The sequence below is a fragment of the Paroedura picta genome, chromosome 12 (assembly GCF_049243985.1).
Source record: "Paroedura picta isolate Pp20150507F chromosome 12, Ppicta_v3.0, whole genome shotgun sequence".
Classification (NCBI taxonomy): Eukaryota; Metazoa; Chordata; class Lepidosauria; order Squamata; family Gekkonidae; genus Paroedura; species Paroedura picta.
Window position 1 is genome coordinate 22,357,686 of NC_135380.1, and position 20,074 is coordinate 22,377,759.

Sequence of the window (20,074 nt, forward strand, 5' to 3'; positions counted from 1 at the left end):
CCTCACAGGGTGTCTGTTGCGGGGAGAGGAAGAGTAGGTGATTATAAGCTGCTTTGAGACTTCTTCAGTTGGTGAAAAGCAGGGTATAAAAAAACAATTCTCTTCTTCTCATTTGCCCCTGCCCATGCTGCTCGCGACTGGCACTGCTCCTCCACACCCAATTCTTGCTTGTTTGATTATAATTGAGTAGTGTCAGTGCCCCCAGCAGCCTGGCAGTTGTTCTTCCCTGCCATTAGCTTAGCTGAGGCTCACACCTAAGCTTTTATGTATTTCTTTTTTAGATCTGTTAAAAGTAAGGTTACCAGTAGTATGAAGGTTGGGAAGTAGTATCTAGGTTGGGAAGTACCTGGAGATTTGGGGGATGGAGCCTAAAAAGTGCAAGGTTTGGGGAGGGGAGAGACTTCAATAGAGTATAACGCCATAGAACCCACCAATCCACAGGGGCCATTTTCTCCAGGCAACAGAGATCCATTGCCTGGAGACCATTTGTAATAGCAGGAAGTCACCACTTACCACCTGGAGGTTGGCCACCCTACTGTTAAGTGCAAAAATGGGGTTGTAGGAGCAGAGTGCCAACATCCTGAAGGTGGCCCTCTGTTCCCCCACCACCACTTGGACTGGCTGCAGGCAGAGGTTTTTGTGTGTGTGAGCTCACACATGCTCCAACTTGAAAAGGAAAGACCTGGGAGCCTCACATGTTGGGCTTGGAAAGAGGACAGCATCCCATGGAAACTCTTAAATCAAGCGGGTACATGCCCTGTGCCACCTAGAGGGAAATCCAAGTGTGGAAACATCCCGGGTTTCTTTTTTTCCCTTTTTTGAGTGTAGCTTGTCCCTGGCACTTTCCCATTTTCCTTAATTAAAAGGGGGGGGGAAAGAAATGCTAATTACAGGTAAATTGTTGTATGGATTTATTTCCAAATGGGTAATTAAATGCACTTCTTCATGAACAGCCATTTGGATCATTTGAAACACAACAAACCAAGGTTAGTAAACAGCATCCCTTTATAAAATAACACACAGAACCTTTAGCAACTTTAGTTTAATGACTGAATACATGGCAGGGAAAATACTGCAAACAGAACAAGTATTCATCTTGCTGTGTATAAAAATATATTGTGCCATTAAAACTGCAGGCAAGTGGTGTTCATCTGGTCAAAATACTTGATTTTTTGTGTAGCAGGGATAGGGGGAGCATTTCCAAAAATTCCAGCATATTCAAACATCTTTTGGAACACCCACTGATAAGGGGCCCCTGATATGTTGTGAATGTATCATTAAAGTTAATCCAGTAGTAATTTTTGCCAACATCCACCCAAACTGGGAGGGTTATGTTTGTGGCTATTGAGACATACACTTTTTTATTATATCTGAATGTCACCTTCCTTACAAGGAGCTCAGAGTAGTAGATACGGTGCCACCTTCCTTAGTTTTTCTTCATACCCATTCTGTGAGTTAGGTTGAGATGAACAAATAACTGGTCCAAAGCAGTCCCATCCTCTAACCATCACAACATTCTGGCTCTTTTGGGGCATCTTTTAGAATAATGTTCCGTACCTCAACTTTCTTCTCTAGTGAACTCTCATAGGCAAAAGAGGCTTTGTGGGAAAGCTGGCGGGGGGTTACTGTTGGGAAGACTGAATTGTTCATCTAGGAAAGATACCCCCCCCCACACACACACACACACACACAAATGCCTCATCTTCCTATCCTAGGAACTCCATAGGGAAATATTACTAAGATATCACACATTACAGAGCTATCAAAAAACTTGTAATGTCAGCCAGTTACTCAAATGCCCAAGCTTGTTTAAGATAGATGTGGATGCCCTTTTGAGATATATCTGTAAGCCTAGCAACCAATGCACCTCACACTGAAAGGGTCAACTATTTCCATGATTAATATGGTCTGGAAAGAAAAAAGATATTAATGAATGTGGACACAGGGAAGCAAAAACAAACAAGCTGCTATTGGCTGTCTTAATCACTAACTGCCTTGGGGAAGAAGGGACAAATTTGGTAGGTTTATGGGCTAGAAGACAACAATGAGGGGGAGGGGAAGAACCATTCACTTTATGCAAGTTCTTATTAACTTCTTTACAGGATACATTACCACCATTCGGTGGTGACCCTACTTAAAAATAAATCATTATACCTGCTGCTGACACTTTGGGTCACCTTTCAGAGTGTTGTTTAGCTGCATGATATGAACTTAAGTCCAGGTACAGGTCCTTCAAAGAAGAAAGCAGTTGAAGGAATTGTCTCCATCCTCACTCAAGGGACTGCCTGGGTGTCTAGTCTCCTTTTGAAACTATCTAAGCCTCTGGCCATCACCACCATATGACACTTAATGCCATGGTAATTGGGTATTATGTGAAGAACTTCCTGTTCTCTCTTCTGAATCTAACTTTCTCATGAGATCCAAAATCAGATCCCTAGTGGCAGGCTAGCTTCCTCAAGACAGTTTGGCAGCTGCTGTGTTGAAGATGGGTAGAAACACACCAATCTGCTTACCCAATTCTAGAGAAGCCCACCATGTCCAGTACCCTATGTGAAGTTCAGGAAAGCCCTGGAATCCTTTCATAGGGCTTTTCAGCAGATAAATTGACGCAGGAAGGAGTCTCTGAAAGTCCCTGCCCAAATCAGGACATCCCAAAGCCAATGATTAAATCCTGCATTTCTTCTGGTCAGATATAATTATGTTAATTACTTGCTGTAATTTCTCCCCCCACATATAAACCACCCTTTGAATTTTCATTTCCAGGAGTGGGTTGCCTCAGGCATTTTGTATTTTTCAAATGTGGAAAAGATAAAGAAGTCAGGCCGAATGCAGTAGAGAATGGAGTGCAAAATTCAAAGAACAAATTCTGGGAAGAACTTCAACAGCTTCAGTTCCCCATCAAGCAAGCTACCTGAGAGAAGACCTAATTAAAGGCTGGCTTTAGAAGTCCTAGCACTCTTATTATGGAGTAAATTCTATCTCAAGCCGAATAATATCTTCTTCTTGAGTACACGAGTCTACTTCTCGCATAGACAGGTACCTGGGTAGAGCATACAGAACTACACAGGACAGAGCAGGTGGCCCGATGCTGACCCAATACACTGGTCATTAACTATTTGGAGCCACAGCTGAAAGGGGCCATCATCCAGCAGTCTAGCTAATGCCACTTGGCACCAATAGCCGGACAGCTGATTGTTCGCTGGAAAATCTGTCATCAGTCCTGATCAGAAATGGCCAAATCAAAGCAATGCTGGCTTTGCCACAACTAGTCCTGGGACTTGGATACCTGAAGAACGGAGCAGCTATAATTTGCAAGTTGCTTCATCCTCCTCTTCATTCCTTGGTCCCTAATCAACTTGTAGCAAACCTCAGGAAGAATTCCTGAGTCAGTGGCTGTGATCCCTGGGCAAGCTTGAACCCTGCCATATCTCAGATAACCACTTTCTAGAAGAAAGTGGGAGGAAGATATCAGAACAAAGCAACAAGATCTCTCATTTCAAAGGCGTACTTGGATCTCTTTTTCCTCCTTCTAAAAGGGTTCCTAAATTTTGTAAACACAGGATATATGAAGCTGCACTATACCAAATTAAACCATGAGCCCATTTCACATTGTCTGTTCTGATCGCAACTCCACATATGTTGGATAATGCGCTTTCGGGGCACTTCCAAAGCAGATTATCCCATTCCACACAGGGAAATCCAACTGCAATAGCACATTGAAAGTGCATTATCCAGTATGTGCACAATAGGCCAGCTTTCCAAAATCTCAGGCAGAGAATCCTTTGAGTGGAAAGCTTGAAAACGGAACTTAAGACCATGTCCCATCTTGACATGCCAGTCCCTGTTATTCGGAGGATTTGTGCACCAGCGTGGATGAAGAGACAGGCCAATCAACTTTGAAACTAATGCAGCTGAAAGTAACTCCTATGTGACAAAGAGCATAAAGCCAGAGCTAGGTTCAAATTAATGGCCAGGGAATGTGACTGTGCCAATTCCTGAAAAGCCAGCCAAAGCACAACATCAGTTCCTGAGAGAAGAGTTTGCGGAACTTCTCTGGACATGTTCCAGCACACTTGCTTGATTAGCTTGCTGATCAGGTAACCTCCACTTGCACTCTTGAAGGGACAGGGATGCAGTATGTATCAGCAGTGTGTGAGGGTGTTTGTTACTAAATCCAGGTGGTTAATTTTATCCATTATAAAAGTGAGTTCTTCCCTCCAGAGCTAAAACTAATTTGTCCTGCACATGTCATTGTGTGCTTCTAGTACAGATGAGGGCAAAGATACCCTTTTTTGGTCGGGGGGGGGGGACAGAAAACAAAAAGCCTATCACTTTTTAAAAAGAAAGTTATACAAATACAGGATAGTAAAATGGGGGGCGGAGAAAGTCCACCTTCAGTATGCCAAAATGCCCAGGTGTAGTGGAAGCTACAGTTGCAAGGTGTCTGCTGTGGGGAGAAGAAAATGCGATTGTAAGCCGGTTTGATACTCTTTCAGGCAGTGAAAAGCAGGATATAAAACCAGCTCTTCTTCCTCTGGTTGCAGGATTACTTACACACACACACACACACACACACACACACACACAGTCTTTCAGACTTCAAGCTACTTTCTCAAGAAGAGGTATATTTCTCCTAAGTACTCCTGTTCTGATTAATCTTTCACATTTGATGATCTTCAGGAAATGCTGGTTTCATTTCTGAGGGCTGAACTATAACAAGAGACCATGCGGCAGCCAGCTCTGAGTTGGGAAATGGAGCTAGGAGTGGGTGGCATTTGGGGTAGAGAAAGACCTCAGTGCTGTATAACGGGTAGTCAACCTGTGGTCCTCCAGATGTTCATGGTCCATGAACATCTGGAGGACCACAGGTTGACTACCCCTGCTGTATAATACCATGGAGCCCACCTCCAAAGCAGCCATTTTCTAAAGGAGAACTGATCTCTTTAGTCTGGAGATGACCTATAATTCTGAGCGATCCCCAGGTCCCACTTGGAGATTAGGTCCCATTTGGGGATTGGCATTCCTAGCGACTACCTGCCATATTTTGTATGTTAATGAAACACCTGCAAGGAGATGGGGAAGAAGAAAGGGGTTAACACTTCCACTGTTGTCCTGACAGAAATCACACCTTCGTTCAAGATGGGGAATGGCAGGAACCATATTGATGCCTGTCCTTTTTTTTTTTTTTTTTGTCTCTAGAAAGGTTAACTTCAGTTTCCTATCAGGAAAATGGTACAGAAAGGGAAATAAGACCCCTCTTTCCTGCTTTGCTTGCACACATATTGAAGCTCCAAACCATACTTCCAAGATCTCCTGTGTAGGACACAATTCAGCACTAAGTTCACCAGTTTTAAATCCCAATTAAAAATATACTTAAAACAAAAATACAAATTCATGTGATGGAATAAAATATGGATGGTGAACAGATCTACATATATTTAATTCATTTGCAAAAACTAGCTCTGGCTGATTTAGGTAACAAGGAATACTGGGCCAGTTTAGGGTTGGGAAGGAGATTGCTGAAAGAATGCTGGGGATCATGGCAAATGGTAGATAGCAATTTAGTGTGTCGACACCAAGAAGGGTCTAGCCAGGGCAGGAAGTGTGCCTTAATATGGTCCCAAGCCAGCAGTCACAACCTAAAGTCTCAACCATCCAGTCTGCTTTTGGACTGCTTGGTTACGCTTCCTGCTTCTTCCTAGCAACCATCAGAGATCCAGGAACCTGATCATTGTTTAAAGTGAAATTTGAAAGCATCTAAGAATATGCAAGCAGTATCATGTTTTGTGTTAAAGGCCTTCTGCTAAGAATCATGGTGCTGGTTGACCAGACTGAGAACACTTGAGTAACAAATCAAAAAATGTACACGAATAGCCTTAAAAGAAAGAAGAATGATATCAGATGTGTGTGTTTTTTTCCACTGAGGCACTATTAGTTTTAGGAAAAACAATACTAGCCCGGGGGGGGGGGGATAACTGCATTAAGGCACGCACTCCAATCTAAAACGTGGCTCTTCATAATCTCACACGTATCAACAAAGGAACAGGACAAAAAGGAAACAACTGGAAAACAAGAAACTAATATACTTTGAATCTAGAAATCTACTATAAACAAATTCCAAAAGTCCTTCCTGCCAAAAAACAAAAAGTCACACAAAAAAGATTATAAACAAACATGGCAATTCTGCCTCTTGAGAAAAGAACTGGACATACAGCAGAGTTAAAGCACTGTTAAAATAACACAGTAACTAGAAATATTTCATTAGATTACATTATTAAGTAAATAACTAGAGTAGGGGTCGGCAACGGGAAACCATGGACGAGATCCAGCCCTTACGGCCATTTTTTTCTGGCTTCCCTGGGAGTACTATCAAAGTTTAGTCAAAATGTGGCTAAATTTTTTTTAAAGAAAAAGTTATGTTTGACATGTTTCGTTCATTATTAAAAAATAAATGTTTACAAGTTAGATGAAACATTCCACACCTTTAATGCTATATATCTCTTTTGGATTTCGTACGCATCCTGCAAAGGTACATAAGCATCTCTGCTCTGTCACTGTGAGGCTGTTTACGTTGCAGGGTGCCAACTTCATTTCAGAGTCTGACTGCTTCGGGGCAGTGTGTGTGTGTGTGTGTGTGTGTCAATTTGCACAGCCAAATCCACTCTTCTGCTTTTTCTGGATCAGCCTCAGAAGGGGGGGGGGGGCGGGTTTCTAAGTTCAGATGCTGATGAATTCCTCATCTGTGATATGAAGCTTTCTTTGCCCCATATGGTCACCCTGGCAGGCAACGCCTGTTACTTACTGTCATCCCATTTCCTGTCTTTGCAACTTGCTTTCTAGGGTGCAGAACAGGAAGCCCAAGTGACTGCAGGACTCAACCCTTTTCCGAACTTCCTCTACTACTAATCAATAATCTGTTCCAGAAGTGAGGATATGTATAACTTTGTACACCTCTCAGACAGCCTCCTTCTGTTGTAATGCAAGGATTTCCAGGCTGCAGTAGGAGACTGACGCTTCATTTGAAAGGAATAAAACAGAACCGTTGACCACCCTTCTAAAACTACACATAGGGGAATTTCATATGCACAAAGCATCTGCTCTTCTTTGGACTCCTTCCTCCAGAATTACTTTTAGGTGGTGGGCCAGTGAAGGGGCCATTGCCTCCCCAAAGCCAATGAGACCAAAATTTCTCTGCCAGGGATCACTCAACCCACCAACCCCTGTCTTGGCTGGTTTTGCAGGAGGAAACACCACCTGCCTCACTCCTCCTCAAACTTCATGCTTCTTTCTTTCAAGTACCCCAATACTGCCAAAGGGGACAGGGATTGTCCCTCTTCGAACTGCTGTAGTGATACCGGCCTTCAGAGAAAGATCTGGCACCAGACCCTACTGCTGTCTCAACATCCAGGATTAGGGTTGGTCCAAGATATTTTACCAACTGAGGCAGAAAAAGTGCCAATGGCACTTTAATGCAGGTGGTCACCACAAGCCACCAAAAAATTCCCTTATACAAGCTTCACTGATACAAGTTCACATTCAGCTCCTGTTCATTTCAAGAGGCTCTGTTGCAATCTCACTTCACAGAACTGCACGTGAATGTTCTTGTGATTTTGGAGACCTCCTCTTATGTGTGCAAATGTAGTCTGATGTTCCAACCTACGGCTAGGCCAATATAGCTTGGTTTCTCCATGAATGGTTCCAGCAGCCTTTTTATTTTGACACTGCTTATTTCTTTTTAAAAAAAGCTTGTTTGTGCTGCCTTTACTCATTCCTAGTGGCATCAAACATCCAATATTCCATTGGCTATGATGGATTGCAATGACATACCATTGATTACATGATCCCTGACAGGGTGAGGTCATTCATGTTACTACCAGAGAAAGGAAGATGAAGGAACATGGTCACCTAATGAACTGTTGGGGCAAGGAAGCTGAATGTTCATACAATCAGAGTGATTTCTGCCCCACTGAAAATGCTGGCTTCTACCGGAAAGCTGGAGAACAATCAGCGCAGGTCTACTCAGGTGTATTCAAACAAATCCCGGGATGGTCATGTTAGTCTTCTGCAACCAAAATAAGACAAGATTCTTTGCTGTATCTTAAATACTAAGGAATTTATCGTGGCAGATGTTTTCATGAGCTAGAGCTTGCTTAGTCACACTTCATGCAACAAACCAAGTAGCATATGGTTCACAGAAGCCTCTGCCACAATAAATCCACCAACCTCCAGGTGCCATAAGACTTTTTAATCATTCTATCCAGAGAGTAGCTTTCCATGTGACCTCAGATGCCAAGATAGTAAACCCCAAGTCTACCTACATACCTTTGCACAGTCTCTTATGGGGACGTAACTGGGGCTGGGAAAGGGGAGGCACAGGAACCAGGGAAGATCTACAAACATAAAGAGAAAGAAATGCAACAGATTTAAGGGACAGTGTCTGCTATGGCAAAAGAAGCCAAAATGTATGGGCCACCAAGTCAAGATCTGTGCAAGTTGAAGGCCAGCAAGAAGTTCCAAATCTGGCAGCAACCGATCATTTGAAGACCGACTGAAATGTAGGACACTCAGGAGTTTTCATTTTCTTCATGAATTTTTTGAACTCTTTGTTCTTCTTATCCCACTTATGAATAGCTGTCAGCAGGTACTGGGTCTTCACCTTGCGCCCCATGATGAGGAAGTTGTTGCTCAGGTTGTCCAGTTGGTGGCAAGGGCAGTCTGCCCCATTCTTTAAGTACAGCACCAGCTTCTTCAGGTCTTTCTTTTTGATGGTGCCCAGCTTCAAAGGCTTCTTCTTCTTCGGGATGATTTTCTTGTCTCCGTTTTCTTTTTTTACCTCCTTTATTTTCATCTTTAAAGCTGGAAGACAACAAAAAGAGAAAACCCCAAAGGATGAAACAGTTGTTAGTTTCTTGTGAGCAAAGTTGAGAAGTGTCATTAACAATGATGTCCTAACCAGAGTTGTACTCTTCAATGTCCACTGATGTCAATGGGCTCAGAAGGGTGTAGCTGAGTTTAGGATTGCATTACAAAAGACCCCAGCCTTCCAATTTCAAGAATTTAAAATTGGGTCTCCATAGAAATATGTACATGCATGAGAAAAAGAGAGAGAAAGCTATGTTGTCTGTGTTTTTTAAATAACCTTCTTTAAAATGAAATTTGAATTATATCTAACAAGAATGCCAAAGTCTATACTCATAACTTAAAACTTGAATTAATCACCTTTTATCAAACATACTGAGTTAAAGCCAAATTTTATCCTATGTAAAAAGGCCAAAAATAGTTTACTGAATTGAAACATTGTAAATATAACTCAAGAGGTCTTGCATTGTATTTATCGCTCCACAAATTATGAATATTTATGATGTCAACCCAAAGACTTGTACGCTTTCTGTCTCATGGGAAAATACAGTTCGGCTCAGCAGAACTTGCAGAAAGTTCTTAGCCATTCATCCCAGCTAAGTCATGCAGACTGGGTTGGATCCAGTGATCTGTCAGCAGAAGGTACTGAGAGCTCTCTATTAATTTCACTGTTGCCCCTTCCCCTTCATTCCTAACCTCATATAGTGGGCAGCTCAAAAGGCTTTGTGGGTTTATGAATAAAGGCTTTGAATTATGCTCCTCAGTAGCATTTACTTGCAAACCAATAGGTTTGAACTGCTATAGCAACCGAAGATGATGTTCTTTTGATCAGCAAGGAAATGAATGCAGCCAGAAGATGCATATAGTCTGTTACTGACACATAATAGTAAACATAAAATTCTTCTAGTATGCATGGTAGGAATACTAAACCACTGAAATGGGCTTCCCCCTCTTTCAAATCCTACTATCCATAGTCTATGCTCTCTCCCCTGCCTTCCCTTGGCTGTTTTCCTTCTGTCAAAATCCTGCATTGTGAGGGGGTTGGACTAGATGACCCTGGAGGTCCCTTCCAACTCTATGATTCTATGAAAATGTAGATTGCAAGCACCAGAGGGCAGGGATTTGTCTTCACTGCCTGCTTGACTCTGTACAGCCCTGCATACTTCAACAGTGCTGCCTGACACATAAATGATAACAACAAGGACAAGACAACAGATTCGTACTTTGCATTTGGAGCATCCACAAGCTGAAAAAATCCTCCTGAAAGACATTAGCATCAGGGGCCACATGTGCTTGATCAAGAAAGGAGCCAAGTGGCACAGAAAGGGATCTTTTAATGCGCAACACATTGTCGTCATTTTATCCCATAAACCAAATTCCACTGTACAGCTGCCACAAAAGGAACATTAACGTGAGACTGAAGCTGCAATCAATAACTGAAGGAAAGTACTTGAGCCCAAAGAAGGGAATATTTTCCATTGAGGTCACATCAGATTAGCTTTCCTGTTCTCAGGGGACAGTGCCTGAAATGGCAAACTGTTCCAAGCACCTTTGTGTAAAGAGGGAAGAGTAGACTGTTTGAGTCCATTCAAGGGACAGGGCCATACAGCTGTGAACAAAACCTCTTGAACAATAAGAGAGTCTTGTGGCACACTGAAAAGGAACTGAGTTATTATCACCGCTTTATGCTGCATCGTCCAAAGCCCTCTTGGTCTGGGAAGGCTGGTCCACTGACTCCCTGGGGTGGAAATGCAACTAAAACTGAGAAAAATTTAGTAGGTCCCCAGTTTAGTTTCACGTGCCTGCTTTATTTCATATAATTTTGTGGCTCCTAGTTCATGTGTATCTTGTAGGCATTTAGCCACAAATTAAATCCACTGGGTGCCCCCTCGCTAGTAATTCTATATATCTTTCTATTTGCAAATTCCTAAGCATAGGCATGTTTCATCTTTTAAGCTATGGCTACATAAATGAGATAAATGAGGTATTAAGGAACATGTAGAGTTTTCAGAAGGGGGAAAAAGGGAAATCAATTTTTGTGGTGTTATTTATCTGCTTGGTAAATTATGACTCAGGGGGTAATTGATAATTTCTTTGTGTTTATTATGATCATTTATTAGTATGGTTATTTATTTTTGCAGATAAACTGCTGCCTTGTGTTTCACAAGGTTGTTTTAAAACTATGCTAACATTTATGAGGAAAAACATGAGGTAATTCGGGGGGGGAGGGGTGAGAACAGCCGGCATATTGCCATAGGTGTTGGCTATGAGAGCTTTATCTTCAGCTGAAGGAACCAACTGAAGGGCAAGTTGTAGATGGGGAGTTTCATCCAGGATAAAATTTTCTGTCAGGAGAACTGCTACTTTCCCACTACAACCCACTGACCTCCACAGAATTCTGCTCCTTGGGGTCATGGGACCCTGAGGTACAACATGGAGGGAAGGGGTTGCGGTGGGAAATTAGAAATTGGTAGAAACTGCCAATGTAGTATGGATTTGTCTGACCCTTGGGGTGACACCCTCTAGCGTATTCATGGCAGACTCATTATGGGGTGGTTTGCCATTCCCTTCCCCAGTCATTACCGTTTACCCCCCAGCAAGCTGGGTACTCATTTTACCGACCTCGGAAGGATGGAAGGCTGAGTCAACCTTGAGCTGGCTGCTGGGGTCGAACTCCCAGCCTCATAGGCAGAGCTTTCAGACTGCATTTCTGCTGCCTTACCACTCTGCGCCACAAGAGGCTCTTTTCATACGGTATAGAAATCTAAATAAACAAATAAATAAAATAAATGGAAACCTCTATGGCATTATGCTAGGTACATTTTATTATATTTAGTGAAATTGTCTAAACCAGATGTTGACCTATCATTGTCAGAAAAATAAAACAAAAGTCCAGGAGAACCTTAAAAACAAGCTTTCATAAGTCAAAGGACACTTCCTCAGATCCCATGAAGAGAAAATAATATTCTACACATGTATAGGGGAAATTATAAAAGAGGATGGGGGGAAAGGGAGTAGGTTGAGGTAGAGAAAAACTTGGTGAGGATTTCATCATAAATTGTATAGGAAGAGTAAGGGACTGGAACGGATTAGGTTGTGACACATAACAAAAGACAAGAAAGGTCAGAGTTTCCAGCCTCTCCTCACAGGGTGCAAATAAACTAAAAGGTACTTAAATATGACAACAAGGCACCCTTCTTGAATTACTGCTATCATCAACAATCCCATGGTGGGGAACCCATGGAACAATTCCACATTTCCACACCTACCCAAAGAAGAAATGCTATATCTAAACCTTGCAGTCCATTTGCACTAAGTGTACCCTGTTTGTCCCTGTGTCCTTTTCTGTTTGCACAAGACACCGCAAACAATATTTTCCAGTTAGGTCAGTACTGTATGTTCCTTTCTGATTCACAGACATTTTTGATGAAGTCACAGGCACAGTGTTCTCGGTTTCAAAATGGCCCCCAGAACTATGACCTAAGGCAGGGGTAGTCAAACTGCGGGCCTCCAGATGTCCATGGACTACAATTACCACAATTCTTGTGGTAATTGTAGTCCATGGACATCTGGAGGCCCGCAGTTTGACTACCCCTGACCTAAGGCAAGTCGGAGGCTGTCCGTTTTTTAAAGTGATTTTCTGCATCATGAAAGTGCACTTTTGATTAATTACTAATTTCTTTGCATGGAGCAAACTCAGAACACAAACTGGAAGAAAAATTTCCATCGTGTTTATCAGCAATAAGCAAAACAGTCATCGAAGGGCTGCAGCAATCATTTTGCTATTGCCTCAGCAAGCTGAGCTACACAAAGTGCATTTCCCTCTCCACTCACACACCACTGGATCTAGACCCTGGACCATTCCAGCCTGAGTACCCTTTGTATTTCTAGGCTTGGTTAGTCCTTTCCATTTGCTTCCAAGGCCAAAAACATTGAGTCAGGTGCTGCCATGGCACTGCCTGGTCAAAGGATCAACGGTAACAAAGACCCCGTTATCATGGTTAATTATTCTGACATTCACAGAAACCATCATGCATGCAGTCGGAGGAGAAAAGTTGGCTTGGAACTTTCCACTCCTCCCTGGAGAAAAATACCTTCACATACGCCCCAGCAAAAGGGACCGAAGAGTTTAAATACAGCCACTTATCAATACAGATTGAAACTTGGCTTCCTGTCAGTAATAGGGTTGCCAAAACAAACAGTTTCCTTGCCTTGAAACCCCCTAACCTTTCCATCAGCTTGACAGACTCCTAAGCATCATATCCCAGGTGGGATCTCAAGAGCCCAATGACGGAGAAGTTGGAAATCCTTCTGGGTTCATGAGGTGTTTATTCCCTCCACTTAACCCCTACCTTTAGTCTTTCCCATCCAAGTCTTTATTCACTCAAAAGACAATTCAGCAAGATGCTAATTTACGGCATAACAAAATAAGACACAGGATTTCCCAGCTGGATGTTGTTGGATACAGGCACAGCAAGAGGATGTCATGTGGATAAGACTGAAACAGAACTCACTGGGCTGCAGATGGCTAAAGGCAGTGGGAACTGAACCACAAGTCCAGGCAAGATCGAGACCAGAGTTGGATAAAGCATTCAGGGCAGAACCACCATAGACAGCTAAAAGCCAGAGCCAACTCTAGGCCACAATTGGAGCTGGGAAGGCTGGGTAAAGTAAGGCTTGAATAAAAATCCAGGTAGGACAAGTAAGGGGATAGGGAAGCAGGAAACCCTGGGCGGGGAGCAGATAAGAGGAGCAAGAGAGGAGGAAGTGGTAGATTGACAAGTCAGGGTCCCTGAAACAAAGATGGGAAGTTACCTTTAAAAAGGCCAGAGCCTCAGGGGCACACTCTGGCCAGACATTCAATTTGGGAGCCCGGGTAACTTGATAATGGCAAGCCCTGCTCACTCATAAGCCAAGCCCCATTCTGGGTCCAGTATGCCATGCTTCACCACTAAGCCAAGTGTCCAAATTAAATTAGCAGAAATCCTCCATTTTCTACAGACCATAAAACTCTGCAAAAATGGTTCTGTAGAAGATTAGCAATACCGGCTTTTTAAATTATGTAAGGTAGAATCTCTTGTGATTGTGAAAGAGCCTCTTGTGGCGCAGAGTGGTAAGCGGCAGAAATGCTGTCTGAAGCTGTCTGCCCATGAGGCTGGGAGTTCGATCCCAGCAGCGGGCTCAAGGTTGACTCAGCCTTCCATCCTTCCGAGGTTGGTAAAATGAGGACCCAGCTTGCTGGGGGGTAAACGGTCATGACTGGGGAAGGCACTGGCAAACCACCCCGTATTGAGTCTGCCATGAAAATGCTGGAGGGCGTCACCCCAAGGGTCAGACATGACTCGGTGCTTGCACAGGGGATACCTTTACCTTATGGTAGAATCACCTGTATGGCCAAGCTGTATGGTACAATAACCTGTAGGGTCTCTTTTGATTCGACATTCCCATCATTTTATGAGTCAGTGGAATTCTGGATACAATTTTCATTGCATGATTTTAAAAGCTTACTATTTGGAGAGATGGTTATTTTCTCCTGAAGACTCAGAATAATCCCTAAGTGATCTGACAGTGATTTGAGAAAGGCTTTGCTTCCCTTGGCATGAGTACACACACAACACACTTCTTTCATCCTGCTGTTGCTTCTGGTCAAACAGGTTTTGTGGGTTTTTAAAAAAAAAATACAAAAACTTTTCAAACCTGTTGGCCATGGGCAAAAGTGGAAAGAGTGAGCTAATCATGTGCAATGTCTTTCAAACCCAGTCTTTCAAACCGCCTTCAATTACTGGGGGGGGGGGGGGGTGGATTCAGTTTCTGAAGCCCTCCCATGGATGCAAACACACATACACAGATGTTTTGCATACACAGCTGTTTCACCAAGGAACTCTCTCTAGCATCAGCCAAGTCTCAACAAATGGGAAGTCATTAACTCCCTGTGGGGCCTGCCGCAAAAAGAACAGAACATAATTGTTATCCGTTTTTCATAGGCTGCTCTGGGCAGAGCCATTTTTCAGGCATGTCCCCTCTTGCATGAACTGTTCAAGCCATTCTTAGATTTTCAGCATTTTAGAAGGCCACTGACAAACGGAGAATAAAGCCCATTCTTCCTTGTGCTGTATGGAATGGAGGACTCCACGCACACACCCAAGGCCAGCACACTACGCAGAGGCACTACATTATCTGCAATGTTAACCCAGAAACATTGTTCCTGTAGTAATTTTTCCAAGCTAAAATTGGAGAAGCACCTAACTTTTACAGCCAGAAAGATTCACAGTGACAAAATATAAGGATTATTTCCCTGTAGAGAAACCTTCTCTCCACTTCTGCACAAATTTATTTGAGCTCTATGTACAAGGCTCACTTGAGCACTCTGCACAAGTTCATTTGAGCACTCATGTAGGGATACAGCAAAGCAGCCTCCTCTCATGGTGTGGGGGGGTGGAAGTCTGTGATAAAGAACTTAAATGTTCCAATCACATTTATAGCTGTAGCAGTAAAGCAAAATCACCCATCCTATACTGAAGTGGCACAGTGAGCTGTAGAGTCTTCTTGTGGGTAAGAACTTTGGTTTCAGGAATTCCCAGTGAGGCTGAAGACAGAACAGAGTCCACGTACGGGACCAATCTACAAATTACATTAGTGTATATTCCAGAACGCTCCAAGTAATGTCATGTTTGAGTGCTAGTTCTATCTGTCCAGCGCTGTTTACCACTGTCTTGCACTCTCCCACCCTTCCTACAGGCAGCTCAGGTTGATGCACGCAGCCAACTCCTCTGTTTCATCTCCAGAACAACCCAGCCAAGTAGGTGAGGCTGAGAAAGGGACTGGGTGAAGATCATCCAGAGAGAGCCAATGCAGCCAAGAACATTACTGGCAAATTAGAGATAAGGCTATCGTCAAACTGCCACTGTATTCTGTTTTAATAACTGGTTGCTAACAGGATTCTTCTGTCATTTCAGACAGACCCATTTTAATAACCAGCTGCTTGCTAAATTTATTTACCTGTTCGTACAAAGCCATTTGCATCAGGTGAGCAAAGCATGTTGAGACACTTTCGAGGGAAACTGCTTTCTTATGTTTTCTACCCATTTGTTGCGGTATGCTGTTTAAACTGTCCACAACGCTTCCTACACCACTCCTCCCACTGCCTTTTTCACTGTGTGACCTTCTGCAGATTTTGCTTTTAACATTCTAAGCTGAATGCTATAGCATTCAACCAATATAACACTTCAGTGCTATAGCAGCATCACTGACTGTGCCTTGACTCAATGAATGCTCAGCATCGAACATTTTTTAAAAACTCCAAGGAGGATCATGTGGTGAATCAGGATGGGGGGAGGGACAAGCAGCACTGTCTGAAATTATTATTATTATTATTATTATTATTATTATTATTATTATTATTATTATTATTATTATTATTATTATTATTATTATTATTATATTTCTATTCCACCTTGTCTCAACTGATTCAAATGATCATAGAGCTTCAGAGATGGCTTAGTAACAGAAGAAAATTAGCTGGATGAAGCCCCTTTCCCTGTATCGCTTAACTTAAATCAGGCCAACAATAAATAACAACCAGTTTAGAAGGGTAATGTGAAAAACGTCAAAGACAGGAAGAGATAAATTAGTCAGTGTTCCAGCACCCTGACTGTGAGTACGATAGCAAGTTATTTTGGGATATGCAAAAATTACTTAATGAAACAAAAAAAAACCCTATTTTGTTATTTTTTAATCAAAGTATACCAAAGCTAAATGTTTGTTGTAATTTCTGTCAGTTGTGCTTTTCATAGCTATATGAAGCAGAAAACGGGGGACAGTGCAGATAGTGGGAATGACACATACTTTATCCAACCAGAAGAGTTAGCAAAAGTCTTCACAAAAATTGATTGTGGCACCTGACTGTCTATGTGTATGCCAATAGCTAACACAGAGAAGAGACACAGCAAAAGTGCCAACAATACAGCACCTGTACTGTCTGTACAAATGTTTTACTGAGATCATCCGTACAGGTTCCCATTCCATATCTGGCTTGCTGTTAGCAAATGGTTGCTTGCTGCTATATTGCATGACAAGCCTTGGGAAGAAGAACTTGTGCCAGTGGTGAATTAGCAGGAGGAGATGACAACTGGATATTTTTGGCTGCAGTCAGCACTAAACCCCCCTCCCCCCCTTAAAAAATAAAACCACTAAGAACCCTGCTCATCTCCAGGCGAAGCTGCGCATTATATGGAGTTCCAGATAACTTTCACCCAATTTTTTAGAATGAAAAGCAGCTGCTAGAGGCTGCAACCAGGAGCCGACAAACAGCAGGTGGGAAGAGTTGCTAAATTCTTTCCCTGCAGGCCCTTTTCCCCTTTCACAATAACACTTCTTCCAAGCCATATAAGTTATGAAGCTTTATGCTTTCCCCTGCGAACTGGGGAGGGGGATTTTATAGGCGGAGGGGAACAGGTCAGCCAGAAAAAAAAATTAAAATCCTGTCCCTACCCCAAATGTCGTTTCATAAACTGGGGAAAGTAATGTGCAGTTGAATCCCAAGTAAGCCTAAAATTGGTTCGTTCCCAAATGCTCACTTGGTCCAAGCCTACATCTGCATAAGCCTGGGAAACCTTCTGCCCCACAGCTCTATGCTGCTGGGGAACTGTATCTCGTACAGGGGGTCCCTTCCCAACTTCAGCTTCATTCTGAGCTCTCTGTGCTTCAGAGAGCTTCTCCTCCACAGGAGTTCTCTCCTCCCCTTTAACATTTCGAAGCTGCAAAAAAGCCACACATCAATTTTCAGCCCAGGGACAAGGCACTGTGTGTGGATGGTTCTCCCACCCATCTTGGCATAGCATCACAGGTTTATTATCAGAAATCTCCCAGTTAGAACTGGGAGGCTTTCAAGTTATGCTGTGTAGTCATCTAGATCCAGCTCACTTGGTTATGTTGTGCTCTGGAATGAAAGACTCAAGAGGGTAGAGTTTTTCAGTACTGAAAAAAGATGTCTAAAGGGGGCCATGATAGAGGTTTAGAAAATTATGCATTTTCTCTCTCTATCTCATAATGCCAGAACATGAGGTCACTCTATGAAGGTTCAGGACAGACAAAAGGAAACACAAGTAAGTAAACTGTGGAATTTATTCCTTATGGATCCTGTGATGGCCATGAGCACAGATGGAGGATAGTTCCATCAATGGCTTCTAACCACAGAGGCTAAAGAAAACCTTCACATTAGAGGCAGCTAACATCTGAATACCAGCATTAAGAGGCAACATGAGGGGAAACCCTTGGCCTCTATGCCATTTGGTGGTACTCCAGGGCAACTGTTTGGCCACTGTGTGAGCCAGGATGCTGGACTAGCTGGAATACTGCTCTTATATTCTTAGGACGCACATACCCACCCACCAGCACAACACAGTATTTTCCCTTCATTTGATAAAAACAAACATGGGAGCATTTCTGCACACTAGTAAAAATAGTGTTACGCCAGCGGAATGATGTAGCGCTAAATCATATCATTTCTCCCAGCCCCTCCTCACCTTTTTGCTGTCTCGCTTTTGTCAGCCACCTTTTCACGCTTCTCACCCTCCACATGTGCTGCTGGAAATGGTGGAAGAGAGCAACACACTTTACATGTGACTCTCTTCTACCTGTCAATCAATCCATGCAGCCAATCGCCTTTCTCCATGTTTTAAAGGTCCCGCAATGCCCACTAATTTAAAAAGAAATCACAGTGCTCCATTTAAATGCCTATGCATATAATCATAGATGCATAGTGCTTTTTGAATGCCACCCCTTATGGAATCACAAGTCTTTTGATACTTTTAAACATTAATCTCATTCCTGATTTTTTTTAGGGGGGGGGACTGGAGAGGGAGGCATGCTTTGTGCTACAACTCTGGAAAATAATTCTTTTATTTCTGGCATTTCCTGAACACTTGTCTGCCAATTCATTGCTCCAGGCAGTTCACCTTAAAAATAGAAAGAAAATCCCATCTCCAGAAGAATGGAGAGGAAGGCGGGTGTAAGGATGGGACATTGGAGGTGGAGGTAGTACTTCTTCGCCTCGATACATTTCTTTTGCTGCTGGCCTGCTGGCTGTCTACTGAGGATAGCGCTTTTTAGGTAGGTGAATCCACTGTTTGGGATTCACCAACTTGCGCTTTAAAATGTTGGATATAGCAAGCAATTTGCTGGCCAGATGCGGGACGTTGGTGACATCATGCAGAGCGGCCAGAACATAGCATCTTCAGAGGGTAAGTATGATGCTAAATTTATGGCGTGCAGAATTGCTCTGAGTCTTGTGGCACACGTTAGCAATCAAACAGATTTATCCAAGCAATAGCTTTTAGGCTATAACCCACTTCATCAGCTGCTCAGTCATCAGATATTTATGTTTGTTGAGAAAGGGGAAAATATTGCTTAAGCGTCACAAAACGATATTTCTTGCATTCCATGTTTTCACCCACCGTTCATGCTTTTCTTTCCTTTTCTGCGCCTATGTATATCCGATAACTGAGAACTGCGTCTGACAAAATAGGCTCTCGCCCACTAAAGCTCAAGCTTCAATTAATAAGTCAGTCTAGTGTATCACATGACCCCCTTTGGGTTTTTGTAGCATGGCCTAATATAACAATGCCCCAATAGAATTCCTGAACTAGTAGCCAAGGCTTTGCTGATGTCACAGGCATTTGTGGCCCTGCCTGGCTCTGTTGCCATTCCGGATGCAGATACCCCCCCCAATCCAGAACCACTGACAAATGCAGCAGCTGAATTTTAATTTGGTAGCGTGGGTGCAAAACAAATGTGCTAACCCACAAAGACCAAGCAAACCAGAACATGGGCCCCATAATACACCACTGCTGAAGAATCCCCACTCTTGGCATTTTCACTCCTACATTTTCAACAGGGCTTGCAGTGTTCTTCACTTCCTGGCTGTCCTTTTCCACCCCAGATGTGGCCACATTCCAGCATTGGGCTCAGGAATTCCCACAGCAACTCAAGAAACCTCCCCCTCCTCAGCTCTCAAAAACAAATGAAAGCGTACAAAAGATGGAGGAGGTAACTAACTGACTGACACCACTGACAGTACAGCACAAGCTTATAATTTTCATGGAAGACACAGATGTAGGGGTGCCTACCTGGGAGAGGAAAAGCCCTGGTATTCTTGGATTTGGATGTGGCCCCAGATGTGGCCAATATTTGCATGTATTTGGGTCTCCTGATACCG

General features: G+C 43.0%; 1 protein-coding gene across 1 annotated transcript in view; it reads right to left on the reverse strand.

The window, feature by feature from the left end:
• Positions 1-894: 894 nt before the first annotated feature.
• SFRP1 (secreted frizzled related protein 1) overlaps positions 895-20,074 on the reverse strand; it is a 52,350-nt gene continuing 33,170 nt past the window's right edge. Inside the window, exon 3 of the mRNA XM_077304815.1 lies at positions 895-8,856. Coding sequence (XP_077160930.1) covers positions 8,534-8,856 — 323 coding nt within the window. The 3' untranslated portion in view covers positions 895-8,533. The remainder of the gene's footprint in view (positions 8,857-20,074) is intronic.